Source organism: Camelus ferus, chromosome 25 (assembly GCF_009834535.1).
Source record: "Camelus ferus isolate YT-003-E chromosome 25, BCGSAC_Cfer_1.0, whole genome shotgun sequence".
Taxonomy (NCBI): Eukaryota; Metazoa; Chordata; class Mammalia; order Artiodactyla; family Camelidae; genus Camelus; species Camelus ferus.
Window position 1 is genome coordinate 7,939,033 of NC_045720.1, and position 13,270 is coordinate 7,952,302.

At 35.8% G+C, this 13,270-nt stretch overlaps 1 protein-coding gene across 5 annotated transcripts in view; it reads right to left on the reverse strand.

The window, feature by feature from the left end:
- The window catches only part of EFR3A (EFR3 homolog A), an 89,403-nt gene that overhangs the window by 20,129 nt on the left and 56,004 nt on the right, over window positions 1–13,270 (reverse strand). For all 5 annotated transcript variants that reach the window (XM_032468171.1, XM_032468173.1, XM_032468174.1 and 2 more), the window contains 7 exons: window positions 12,479–12,530; window positions 10,968–11,140; window positions 10,408–10,483; window positions 6,160–6,321; window positions 5,364–5,495; window positions 4,097–4,164; window positions 3,028–3,155 (listed from right to left, as the gene is read on the reverse strand). In XM_032468171.1, the coding sequence (XP_032324062.1) occupies window positions 3,028–3,155; window positions 4,097–4,164; window positions 5,364–5,495; window positions 6,160–6,321; window positions 10,408–10,483; window positions 10,968–11,140; window positions 12,479–12,530 (791 nt within the window). The remainder of the gene's footprint in view (window positions 1–3,027; window positions 3,156–4,096; window positions 4,165–5,363; window positions 5,496–6,159; window positions 6,322–10,407; window positions 10,484–10,967; window positions 11,141–12,478; window positions 12,531–13,270) is intronic.

Here is a 13,270-nt window from a genome sequence, read left to right on the forward strand (position 1 = left end):
CTCCTTCAAATTTTCTGGAGTCCACCCGCTTTACTGTATTCTCGCTGGTACCTCCTTAGTACAGGCCACTGTCCTGTCTCCGGGGCATCACTGAAGAGCACTCTAAATGGCTGTCCCATCTTCAGTTTGCTAAACCACAACCAGAGTAATATTTCAAAATGCAACTCTTTATCATGCCATCCCCCTGTTTAACATCATTCAGTGACTCCCTGCTGCTTTCAGAACAGTTTGAACAATTAACTTGGTTTTACAATTCCCAACCCTACTCCTCCAATTCTCTCCAAGGAGACTACATACTAACTCCTTGAAAAATCATGTTCTTGCCTACCTCTATTCCTTCACACACGCCGCTAACTTCTGCATGAAACACAGTTCACTTGCCTAACACCTGCTTCAGGCTCAGCTTAGAAATTTCTTCCTCTGGAAGACATTCCTTTTCCACCAGACGTGGGCCAAATACTCTCCAAGGTGCTACCTGAGGGCCCCAAGCCTCTCTGATAGTAGCTTTTAAGGCATATTGCAGCTGTCCAGTTAAGGGTCCTATTAGAGACAAACTGTATAATGAATTACCTTCTTTCCTATGCATCCCCATCTTGGGAGACTGAGAAAGAAGTCACTCAACTCATCTTCTGTATTTTGTGGTCCAGATGAGGACCCCAGTTAGGGAAGATTACAAGCTTTGTGACAGAGGAACCTCTACCTGTCCTGTTCATTCCTGCTGCTGTCCGCAGCAGCTGGCGCACTGTAAATACTCAGTAAATGCTGTGCCCTCACAGAGGAGCACCTAGCACACACCTAGACACACACTGTTCAAAGTCTAGGTTAATTCGAGACAAAAGAAAAAGGCAATAGTCAGCTAACATTTATTGATCGCTTACTGCATGTCAGTCACCAATAGTTCAATAAGCTTTAGGCAGACCGTTCTTTTTTCCTTACAACAAATTACCATTGTACTTCAACTGTCTGTCTGTCTTCCCCACCAGATTTTAATCCTCGAGGATTGGGGCTGAATCTTAACATCTTTCTACCCCTAAAAGTCATAAAAGTGCCTGATATATATTCAGTAACGTTTGTGGACTACATGAAAAAATAAATCTGGATCAATGTGGATGACTGAACAACTTTTGAGCACATGAAAAACAGCTGGCAAAGTCAATTTACTAAGTGCCAAACTGAACAGGCGTGACAGTGCATTCTCTTAATTCTAATCAAATTATTTAATTTCAGCCTCACTATCCCCATTTGTAACAAAGATAAAGCTACCTTCCTCACCAAACTGTTTTGCAGATTAACTGAGAACACGAATACAAAGTGCTTATCACAGTGACTGGCACCCAGTTAATGTATAATAAAGGGCAGCCACTATTTTGATGATGATGATGGGTACACGCATGATACAACAAACTAAATATTTCTCCTTTTTCTTTTATATTAAAAGAATATACTGTTCTTAAATCCCCCTTTAAAAAAATGAGTACCTATTGGTTATACAGCAAAAGGAAAATTTAATAACCGATTCTGACTCTTTCTGCATTAAGGCAGGACACACATGTCACAGGCTGGTTCTGAACTATTAGCCTTTATAAAGCAGAAAAATCTTATTCATACTGAGGGATTTCTGTACAGTTATATAATTAAGTCTATGCTGAAATACTCAGAATTCTCCAGTCAAGGACAGAGAGGCATTAAGAAAGAGAACACATCTTTTGCAGAGGTGAAAGGAAATGGAAAGAGCAAACCACCTGTTAAAAAAAAAAGTACCATAATTTTCATTGTTCAGAGTTATAGAAACAGGGTAAAAGGAAATAACAAGGGGTGAAACTAAACTACAGCTATGGGGAAGGCAGAGCAAAATGACAACTAAACTTACGACTATGTGAAATACACAGGCCACTGGCTCCGTTTTCTAGAGGGCAAATTGTACTCAGCTATTTTCCTACAGGACAGGTGAGGGAAAGGGCAGGCCAAACCGACACTTGGATTTACCTTTGTACTTGTGCCTGGGTTTATGAGGTTTTTTGCCTGAAGGAAAGAGAGCTAAATCCAAATTATAAGAATGAAATACTTTAAAGTTTGCTTTAAAAGTTCTTTTAAAGTACAAAGCTCTACTAATGTTTTATTCTGAGCACTTTTATTTCCCCAAGGAACTCATGAAGACAAGAATTTTCTACAGTATGGAATTTAAAAGAAAATGCAAAAGCTTTCATTAACATCTTGGACTACTATGAATAACTATTATTGTAATAAATAGATATATTTTGGATCTGTGTTATGAAAAAGATAGTTAATTACAAAGATTATGCTACTTTCAGTGATTAATCCAGAAAACTACCTAACTAACATCAAATAGTTCTCTTATAGAAGTATCGCCAAAGGAAGAACTAGTTCTTCTACAAAATTTAGTATTTATACAGTCATCAAATGAAAATGAATGTGTAAGACAGAAATTATTTAATTTTAGTTTTTAAAGTAAAAATGGAATGCAAGACATCATGCAGTTTTGCCTCGAAACAAACAGAATTATTTCAGGCAATGCAAAGAAAAGAAATAAATACATAATGCACAGAGGAAAACATATTCTTAACTTAAAAAGTTACAGGTTTCTTTACATAGCAAATAGTCTGACAAAAATTACCTAATTCACTGAGCTCAGCAGTCACAAATCACTAGCCAATTTTCACCAATGTCTCTAAGGTATACAAATATTGCTTGAAAAGTAGAGATCTCACTTTGCTTCTTTGCTTAAAGAATATAATAATGCTTAAAGTATAATAATATATTAAGGATAATAATAATAATCACTTGAGGATTCAATTTGCTCATGATAAAATCACATATATGTCTTGAGATTTACTAAAGGTTTTCAAGAGCAAAATTTTAAAATAGAAGTAAACTCTCTTAAGCATTTGAAGGAGTTGTGATATAGTGCGTATACAAACATAATTAATTTTCACTGCTAACTGGGCTAACAGAAAAATTACTGAAACATAATCACTAGGGTAAGAGTTCTAATCACCCTCCTCTTACCTGTTACTTGTGGCACATACGGCACTGACAGCCTCTCAACACTGTAGCCACTTCCACCTAGAGACTCTGCAATTTTGTTGGTCAGGAAGTACACATTTTTGTCATGCTTCTCTAAAGATTTTGGAAGCCTGTCAAGTTGATAAAAACAAAAGTCATTCAGTATTATTTAAAGTACTGAGCAAAAATAAGTTAACACGTAAACAATCTAGACCAAGGCCTAAATATAAATATAAATGCAACTGAAACTGTAGTGAGTATATTTTAGGTGGCTAATTTGAGCTCTTTAAAAACACATGGCATGTGGACCCATATATTAATATTAGCATTCTGCTGCGGTTCTCTCCCCAGTAATGCTCCAGTGGTGGTCAGTCTTACATTATTCTCCTGGTATTCACACAGTAAATGATGAAGAGGGCTAAATTCAGCTGTCACTTACATGCTAATTAAAAATCCACTGAGAGAAGAAAATAAAAATGGAGCTCAATGACTGATAATGAAGAAGATGTGAGTCAACTAAGTGATAGGGAGCACTTGTCCAAACACACAGGGTCTCATGTTCCTTTCAAACTGCTTAATATTATCTCACACTGATGCTTTCAATACTAAACTGCTTTTACAGACCAAAAGTTTGAATGAAGTATTTTTCGTATATATTTTTGTTTGGACAGCAAGAAAAAAAAATGCAGGTTTTAACATGATTTTCCTCATTACATTCTTTCTGCCATAATTTTAATATTGTTATCTATTACTGAGAGTCTTAAACAGGATATTGTACTCTCTTATGTAGCAGAACATGCTATATTTAAGAGAGGTATCTCTGTATTAAAAATAAGTAAGATAAATTTTTTAATCAAAGATTGACTATGTGTGCATTAGTTTACGTTTATAACGTACAAGAACTTTTAGAGCAAGAGAACCAAGTTACAGAAATTAAATGACAGAAACATAAAATGATGAGTATTATAAAATACCAGAAACTTATTCTAACAATATTTTACTCCTTTGTAATCATCAGTGATTTGTTTCTCAAGTCAGTGCCCCTTCCTTAAAATGCAAAGCATTAACATACATGCACTTATCTCTGAAAATATGCTCTGGTAGAAAATACGGGGCTTCCATAGTTCGAATTTCAATAACCTGAAAAATATCCAAAAACAAAAAACAAAATAAAAATGAAAAACCTCACCCATCAGGACCTTGCCATAAAAATTTAGAAAACTAAAAACACAGAAACAAAAACTAAATATTTATAAGAAACACCTTCACTTTGTTTTGGAATTTAAGCTATGTTTAGAGCCCAAACACAGAGTTCATTTTGTTCTCACATTTACTATTTTAAAAAGTCAGCAGGTGACAAAATCACAAAGATATGATAATACAGGTTTAAGAGAAGATGACACATTACACTTGACTAAATCTACTATAAAGAGATTAGATTAGAACATGCACTTTCTCAAATGCCGTTTGTTGGAAATCCCTTCCCAGGCATGAGGCTCCCACCCCCCCACCCCCCCAGCACTACCTTGTGCAGCACTCGGTCCCAATGCAATTGTAAGGTCTGGCTCCTCCACTTACCTGGGAGCAACTTAGAGGGCGACCCTGCTTTCACAGTATTTGTTCCTCTAATGGCAGATGTCAAATATTCACTCAAACATTTGTTTAATGAGTGAATGAGTTTTATTATTTAGAATGAACTAAACCCCTACATTTTAGCAAGGACTGAGATGTGCTTCCGATTTCATGAAAATGAGGTTCTTCCTGAAAGATGTCTTTAAAGAATAAAAATTACAGTGGACTTTTTCTGCCAGGTAAGTTAGGGGCTCTGAAGTGCATATTAAATCATGCAAGTAACTATTTAACGAGTTACTGCTGAAAAAGCTAAATACAGTTGAATGATGTAGGACAAATTTCTGAAAGGCACATTAATTATTCAACTTTTGAGATCTAACTCAAGTAGATTGGCTTAAAACAGTAACAACAGTAACAAGAACAAAAATAGCATAATTAAAAATTTAGATACTAAGATTCACAATGGTTTAAAAGGAAAACAATTACATAAGAAATCACACAAAGTACCTAAAAGAAAATCACATATTCTACTCAACCGTTACATAAAAAAATTCTACTACAACAGGCATCAAAGGAAACATAAACACTAGTCATAGTTTCAGGTGGCGTTTCAATTTAGTCATTAAATGAAGAAGTCATGCATACCTTTACAGCATTATCTTAACCATTTGCTACATAAACATCAAAATTAAAAATAATTAACACTGGAAGAAAATCCGCCACTTTTGTGTAAGAATCAAATTCAAGGACTTTCCTAAATACATTACCTTGCTAACATGCTGGCAGAATGCAGGCACAGCTATCATCTGACTTACAAAGTTGAGGTACGCCGCGACCAGCGCCATGATACCACACCGATGGAACATCGGCAAATTATCCTCGTTAATAATTGCACTGTCCTTTAATTAAAAAGACAAAAAACAAACACAGCTCACAGATCAAGGCCTTACAGTCCACTAGCATTTTCCCTATGATTACATTAGAAAACTGCGTATATTTTGGAATGCTAAGAAAAATGTCACCTTAGAAGAAGCTTTCTTTTAAAAAAATTCTGAAAGAATGCCCATTAACAAGAGACTGAAGTCTCTCAACTCAAATAGCTCTTCCTTAGAATAGCCTTTCCTAAAGGTGGTGGGGAGCAGGGGGTGTGTGGCAGAATATATATATCATATATGTAAAAATAAACATATATACATATTCTCATTGCATACTGTCCTGTTATTACATAACACTTAAACTCTAATTAAACAACTACATATATGTAATTCTTATTATTTAATGACTATCTTCAGCACTAGACTGAAAGGACGGGCACCAGGACCATGTTGTCTTTTTCATCACAGTACTCCTATGGCCTTGAACAGTATTTAGCACACAGTCAATACTTATTCAACATTCGTTAAAAGATTAAATGAATGTGATCATAACCTTAAGTATTTCTGATTTAAAACTAGACACCTCACTTTTAAAATTCATGTCTCTGGATAAAGGCAATAATACTTTAAAGGTGGTGTCTAATTCATAAAAAGATGCTTTCTTCAATGAAAGGTTATGAAAGCATACCTGTAAAGCAATGGCTAATCGAATGAGATCAATAACCACTTCTTCATTGGCCAATTCAATAGTTATAAGAGCAAGAGAAGTATAAAGCAGCTCATAGTTTTTCTGAACATTATCTTCCTCTTTACAGCCCAAATATATATGCCGATATAGTTGTTGCCCATTCTGAAAAGGGAAATGACAGAGGAAAAAGACTATTTTGCTTAAGAGTAGCAAGGCAGATTTTACATGTATATATAATCTCTTACAAAGTAGCTATCTTATTACACAACTTGACATGGAAGAGATTAAAACTGATAATTGGATGGTCAAATTGTATTCCAATTATTAACATCAACAAATATACCAATATATAGCTACAAACTAACACTGAAGACAAACTTAAACAAAAACTGCAAGTAAGAAACAGTTCCAGTGTAAACAATGAAAATGTTTTTAATAATCATTTGAAAAGGGCACATTACAGACTGATTTGAGAAAAACTGAAATGAATGGCAGAAGGATGGGAGCCTTGGCAATGATAAAGAGTATCTAGTTGAGGGGAAGTGTACTCAGGCTTTCTTCCCTTCCGGAACCACGTCCTGTGAGGTGGGCTAGGAGCTGACCAGGCAGGAGAACCTGCAGGTCTGCACACTTTAGTACGAAGTGACAAAGGCACGTCTAAAGGCCATCTGTAGGGGAGAGGCTGCAGACAAACCCTGAGGATTTCAAGAGGCTTCCCGTCAAACCAAACTAATCTACATACGTCAACAAAGAACATAAAGCCTTGCTGTCTAAAGCATTCCTGGGTATGGTTCCACCTGCCAAAATAAGATAGGTTTCCCCATTTCGAGTGTGGTGATTAACTCAACGTGTTGCCTGGTTCTCAGCACTGTGAGCTGCAATGACTGGGAAACCTGAACGACCACCACGCTTCCTCCCCACTCCTCGCTACTGCCCCGCCCGGTGTGATGTAACTCCTCAGCCTCAGCGCTGAAAGGCCAGAGCTCCCCAGGTGGCTGCAATGAGCGGCCTGGGGAGGAATAGGGCCCGCTCATTCCCAGGTGGAGGCGCTTGAGCTGAACACGCCACATCTGTTTCTCATAAGGTTCGTCGGATTCCTCACTTCAGAGGAAAGAACTGGGAAGACCGGCAGTCTTCTGCAGCCAGCCTGTCTGCAAAAGGTACGCATTTGCTCTGTTCCCTGTTTAACACGCACCAGGGGCCCATCCAGGTAAGGGGTCCGCGGTCCTCCAGCTGCGCCAGTGGCTGGCGGGTTAGGTCTGTTTAGGTCTGTGGCTCCGTATTAGCAAGTGAGCAAGTGGTTGTTTCTGAGCTACAGGCACAGAGCTCTGCTCTCCTGAGTCCTCTTTATTTCTGAAGCTGATGTTTTGGTTTCCATCCTTCTGAATCCAGAGCTTGTCTTTTTCCCAAATGATTCTACGCTTTGGTGTGTATAAAAACAGTCTGTGTACCGGGCCCTCGCCAATCCAGGAGTATTCTTAAATCCTGTGTTCCTAACGGCGTTAACCACCATTAAAGCGGTGCTTACGCAGGTTGGCGTTTAGACTTTGGTTCTTTACGTAGTACAAGTTTATTGTAAAAAAAAATTATCTAATACATACACACCGTATTAGATAAAATTAAAATCTAACATTATGTACTATAATAATATAGTGTAAATAGGTCTAACAACTTCAAAAAGCGGTTGGGCGTTATCTGATAAGCCTGAAGAGTGTGTAAGCTATTAGTCAGCAGTCCCTCCTCTGCAGGTGTCAGGGAAGTGGGAGTTATATGCAGCCAACACATGTGCAAGAATGTTTCTAGCAGTGCTGTTCACCAACAGCCCCGAGCTGGAAATAATTCACGTCTGCCCGCAGAATGGGTATCTGAGGTGTATTTATGTCATAAAATACTATAAAGCTACACATATGAAGGAATTTCACCAAAATAAAGCTAAATGCAAGAAAGAAAACATAAAAGAATATATAAGGTATGGGTCCTTTCACACAAAATACAAAAACTGCCGATGCTACCCTGTTTTGTTTAGGGATATAGGATGTAACCCCAGGCGGCAGAACTGTAGGGGGAAAAGGCCACGAGTAACAGCTATAAAAGCAGGAACAGTGATTACCTGTTGGGGAGACGGAGCTGCAAACAAGACGGGCATGTGGGATGCTGTTAGTTGTGCTGTTGTTCACGGTAAAGTAACTAAAGCAGTAATGCCTGTATGTATAAGTGTATTTCATAATAAGAAGCACTTTTCCTCGCATATTCCTTAACTGATAAGATGTTAATAAGAGCTCTCACGTGGGAACACTCTGCCAGGAGACTAGCTCTAGGAGAGCAGCCCCGGCAGGCGGGCGTGAGGTGCTGAGTGGAAACAGCTGTTTTCTCTTGTCTGGAATTACAGCTGCATTAGGATATTAGGGATGAAGGGGCACTTCCCATGCAAACTGCAAGGGCGTCCTTCCCTGGGACCATTCCCCAAACTCAGACCCAACATGTAAGATGTCTCCAAAACATTCAGATGGAGTGGTTTCAAGCTGCGTAGTCTTCTGAGACACGGCTGCCTGCACACAATGCTGGAATCGCAAAGCCGAAGGTACCGTCCGTTCTAAACTGAAAGCTTTTTTTGACCAAAGGGCAGCCCGTGGTCCCCTGGCTATAAACCTAAGCTTTTTTTTTAGGTCTTTGTTGAAACTTCCATAAATGGCTAAAGTTGCATATAAAAAACAAGCAACATTTTGGCTGATAAAATAAATTGGAAAGTAAATGAAAAAGAGTGCTCCATTGTAAAAACAAAATTTGATAAAGGAAAAAAATGTAAAGATTGCTCCTAAAGAAAAATATACTAAAGAAATGGTTTATATTAATGATAACTTACCTGGCTAACAAGCATTTGTTATTTTAAATTACAAAATGGAAGCAAAACGAATTCAGAGAACAGTTTAAGGATTCAAAATTTAACATGGAATAATAGTCTAACCTTTCAGTTAAACCACTCTTTCAAACAGATTAGCTAGTAAAATTAAGCATGAAGAAGGATTATTTCTATCATGTTAGATAAAATAAAATCAGTCCAGTCCCAAAGTTCAGGAATGTTTAATGTCATTATGTTAAAAAAATTTAATTAGCAGTGAATTTTCAAAATTCACTCTGTCAATGATGATTAAAAATTCCTCATTTATGGGGAATAACTTCTTTGATTAACCAGATGGTATAAAATCCAAAAAAAGAATCAAAGTTGGAAAGAATGCCTTTGTCCTATTATTAACCACTTTTTTCATATACAATACAGCTAAACTTAATTCTTTTTATTCACATTAATTTAGTAACAGTGATAGTTTGTAAATTATTTTTCAAATGAAGTTTTTAAACTGTGAGGCCATTAACTTGAAACAGAGCAATCATTATTGATGGATAAGGACGGCAAAATAAAAGATGGTGACAGGAAGAAAGCACGTCTGACAAAGAGCCAAAAAAGAACATGGATTCTAGACACCTGCACCTGTCTTCCTAGGGGTTCTCTCTCTGTTGTTCTCTGCGCCTTTAAAGAGCAAGGCTCACCACTTACCCACCCAAACTGTGACTATACTGAGGACAGTCAGCACGTATGTCATGTTTACTGTTGTCTCTTTCAGTGTTGAGCTCACTATCTGGCAAATACTAGGTGCTCAAGCTTTGGTTGAAGAATAACTGCACAGAAAGTTTATCTAACATGCTAAATAACTCTGGGTGCCATAATTTTCTAAATTTAACCCTCTGCCAACAGACCTAGAAAACTTAAGGGATCATAATGAAAATCTAGCTAAATACTACTTGTATGAGCAGAGATCCTGCCTACCTCACTTTTATATCCCAAATCATGCACCAAACAATGCCTAATACACAATAAATACTCATTACATGAATTTATTCAATGGTGGTAAGTATTTTCAAAATCTTGACGCTCTATATTATTAAAGAGTCATTAAAAGTAGAATCAGTATGTGTTTTGGGGGCGGGGAGGAGTGCAGAGCAGAAATTACAGAGACATTTTACTTAAAGGAAGAAATTTAGAACTATTAAGCAGTCCCATCGTTTAAACGCAGGGTGGAGGAGGGGCATGAGGGATGCTGTGGTAACGTCAGGGAGGCTGCAAATGGTGGTTTCAGAGTTCAACTCCAAAATTCTGTTTTCATTCTAAGGTTACAGATCAATAGAAAATTACCTAATAATTCAAATGGTTATAACTTAAGTCATGCATTATTTTTCAGAAGATGATCTTACCTTTTTCATAAAACTTGTGTCTTGTCTACATATTTTTTCTCTTTTAATTTTTAGGTCAGCCACATCTGGTATTATTCTAGAGATAATATATCATTTTTAATTGAGCAGCGTATTTAGTTATAATATCATGTCTTAAGTGACAAATCACAGCTATACTTAGGAGTTTAACACTCATTTCAATGAACATTTAACACTCATTTCAATAAGCATTTTAAATAAGCCTATGTCAGCCTAAATAAGTAATGATACTACTAAATTGCAGAGTTTAATTAAGTAGACCTGCATAATCTTGACTCATGTCATTCCTAAGTTTAAAGCAAAATCAAAACTCATGTAACTACTGATTACTAGCAGATAAAATGTCTTATAGTATATTAAAACCCTTGAACATTTGCTATCTTAAAATATATTCATAATTAAATTGTTGCAATACCAATTAAATAAAATTCTGGACTAATACAACTTGAAAATCCTAGATTTAAAAAATTATAATACTCAAATACATTAATGTAGAAATCTGAAAAGGTTATCATTTGGCCTATTTCCAAATGGGGCATTACCTGATCCCCCGAAGCTTTGCCCTATTGTCATGGCGATCCATGAGATTATGCATTACTTCCAACACTAACTGTCTCAGTTCATAGTCTTCCATGAGGGAAGGTGACAATAAAGGATCCAGAAAAGACCCCGGCAGTGCAGTAACAATAGTCTTTGCTTTGTATCCAGAGGTTACCTGATTACAGGGAGGAAAAACAAGGAAACAAAGAAAAAAATTTTGTCATAAGTCCTTCTTTGGTAAAATTCTCAAATTGTTTTACAAGAACCATAAACTTTGGGAAACAAGTATGAACACAAGCCTGAAGGGAAAACTGCAAGGAAATTTTTAAGATAATGAGGATTTTACCGAATTTACAAAAACATCATTCATTAAGTTAAGTAACTGCACATATTCGCCATATGTCAGGCATGAATCTAAGCAGTATGTGTGTATTAACTTTATCCTCACCATATTCCTGGGAAGCTAGGCATTAGTGAACCCCCATTATGTAAAAGAAAACTGAGGCCCAGGCTAAGAATGTATGGGATAGGTAGTCAGTACTAAATGGATTTAAGGAGATTAGGCAGCAAATAACACAGGTAAGACCTAAAAATTTTAAACTGGCAAATAATTTTTTTATTTTACATTAAGCAGTTTAGGTTAACAGAAATGCATTATCATTTTGGAAAGCTGTATTTTATTTGTTATTTGATTTAACATTTCTAAGTGTATTCTTACCTTCTGAAGTTGGAGTTTTTAAATAGTATACACTTAAATGCTATTAAATAGTTTAACCATACCATGTAGACATTCATTTAGTTGACTATGTGGAACAATTAGGATTAGAGACAAAGCTATTTACTCAGGAAATTTATTTAATAAAAAGGCTTAGGGCCAAATGAAACTTCAGGTGGGTAATATCTATTTACACTTAGGATTACAAGAATACTTGGAACGTCTAACATTTATATTTGAACACATTACAGGAGAAAGGTGATTTTGTAAGTGAGCAGAGGAACTAGTGGATAATTGCTACTCACCTAGAAAAATTAAAAATATGCCCATATCTCACACCACATACAAAAATCAATAAGCTTCAGACCAAAGTTACAGTTGTGAAAAGCCAAACTTTAAAAATTTTTATAAGAAGATATAAACAAATACGTTTGTATCACAGAGTAGGCAAAAACTTCTTAAACAAGATACAAATAAAAAAGCACAAAACACACAGGAAAAAAATGATAAATCTGGTTGTGTCTGAGCCCAGGCATCTTCATCTATAAAATGGCAACACTCTCCGCCCTCTGCATGTTTCACCATTATGAGGATCAAACAAAATGACAGCTGAACTAAGGAACAAACAGTAAAAGTAAAAGAAAATGAAAAGCATAATATTTAAGTATATAAACCACAGAAGAAAAACTTAACACAAGTAGTACCTTATAATACAACAAAAAGAAGCTGATAACGAGAAGCTATTCTTTCAACCTCTTCAATAATTTGTGCGTTCTTTTCCTGTCTTAAGTTCCTTACCATAAGTAAAGATCTCAGCAACATTATCTGAATCCGCCTGGTTCCCAAATCCCTAAAATGTACAAAATACTGGTATTATCTCTTAATAGTAATTAATATTTTTATTATATCACTTACGTATATTACTTACTGATTTTAAAACTCTATTCATATTAGCTAAATAGGTTTTATTTTCATACTAGCTAAAGTCATGGCTCACTTTATACTCTACATTTCATATGAATTAAAGGGTTATATGTAAAATAAATCAAATTCAAACAAACAAAAAATTAAGCTATTGGCTCTCAAAGGGAATAGACCTCTGCATGTAATGGCATAAAAAGTCAATTGTATGAATATATGACAAAACAACCTCAATGAAAAGACACTATAAATTGAAGAATACATCTATTGCAAATATAATTGACAAACATAATATCTATTTAATATATATTAATAAGTATGAAACAACATGCCTAAATAATTCTTATATAAATAATCCTTCAAAAAGGAATTAACAAGTGAAAAAAGGTTGTCTAATTAATGGTGAAAGAAATATAAATCAAAGAAGACCATTATTTCCTATTAAATTAGCAACACAAAAATATTTGCAAACTAAAGCTTTAGTATGTTGTAAAATCAAGTCAAAGCTACAAAATGAGGGGCCAAAACATATGATCCTTAAAATCACTTTCAGTTCTAGAATTCTAGAAATAAGTCAACATTCCTGCTACACTGACAGACCTGCAGCTTTACCCTAAATATGTATATTTATAGAAAATGCCCAGGCTAAATTAAATAAACCTTCCACCT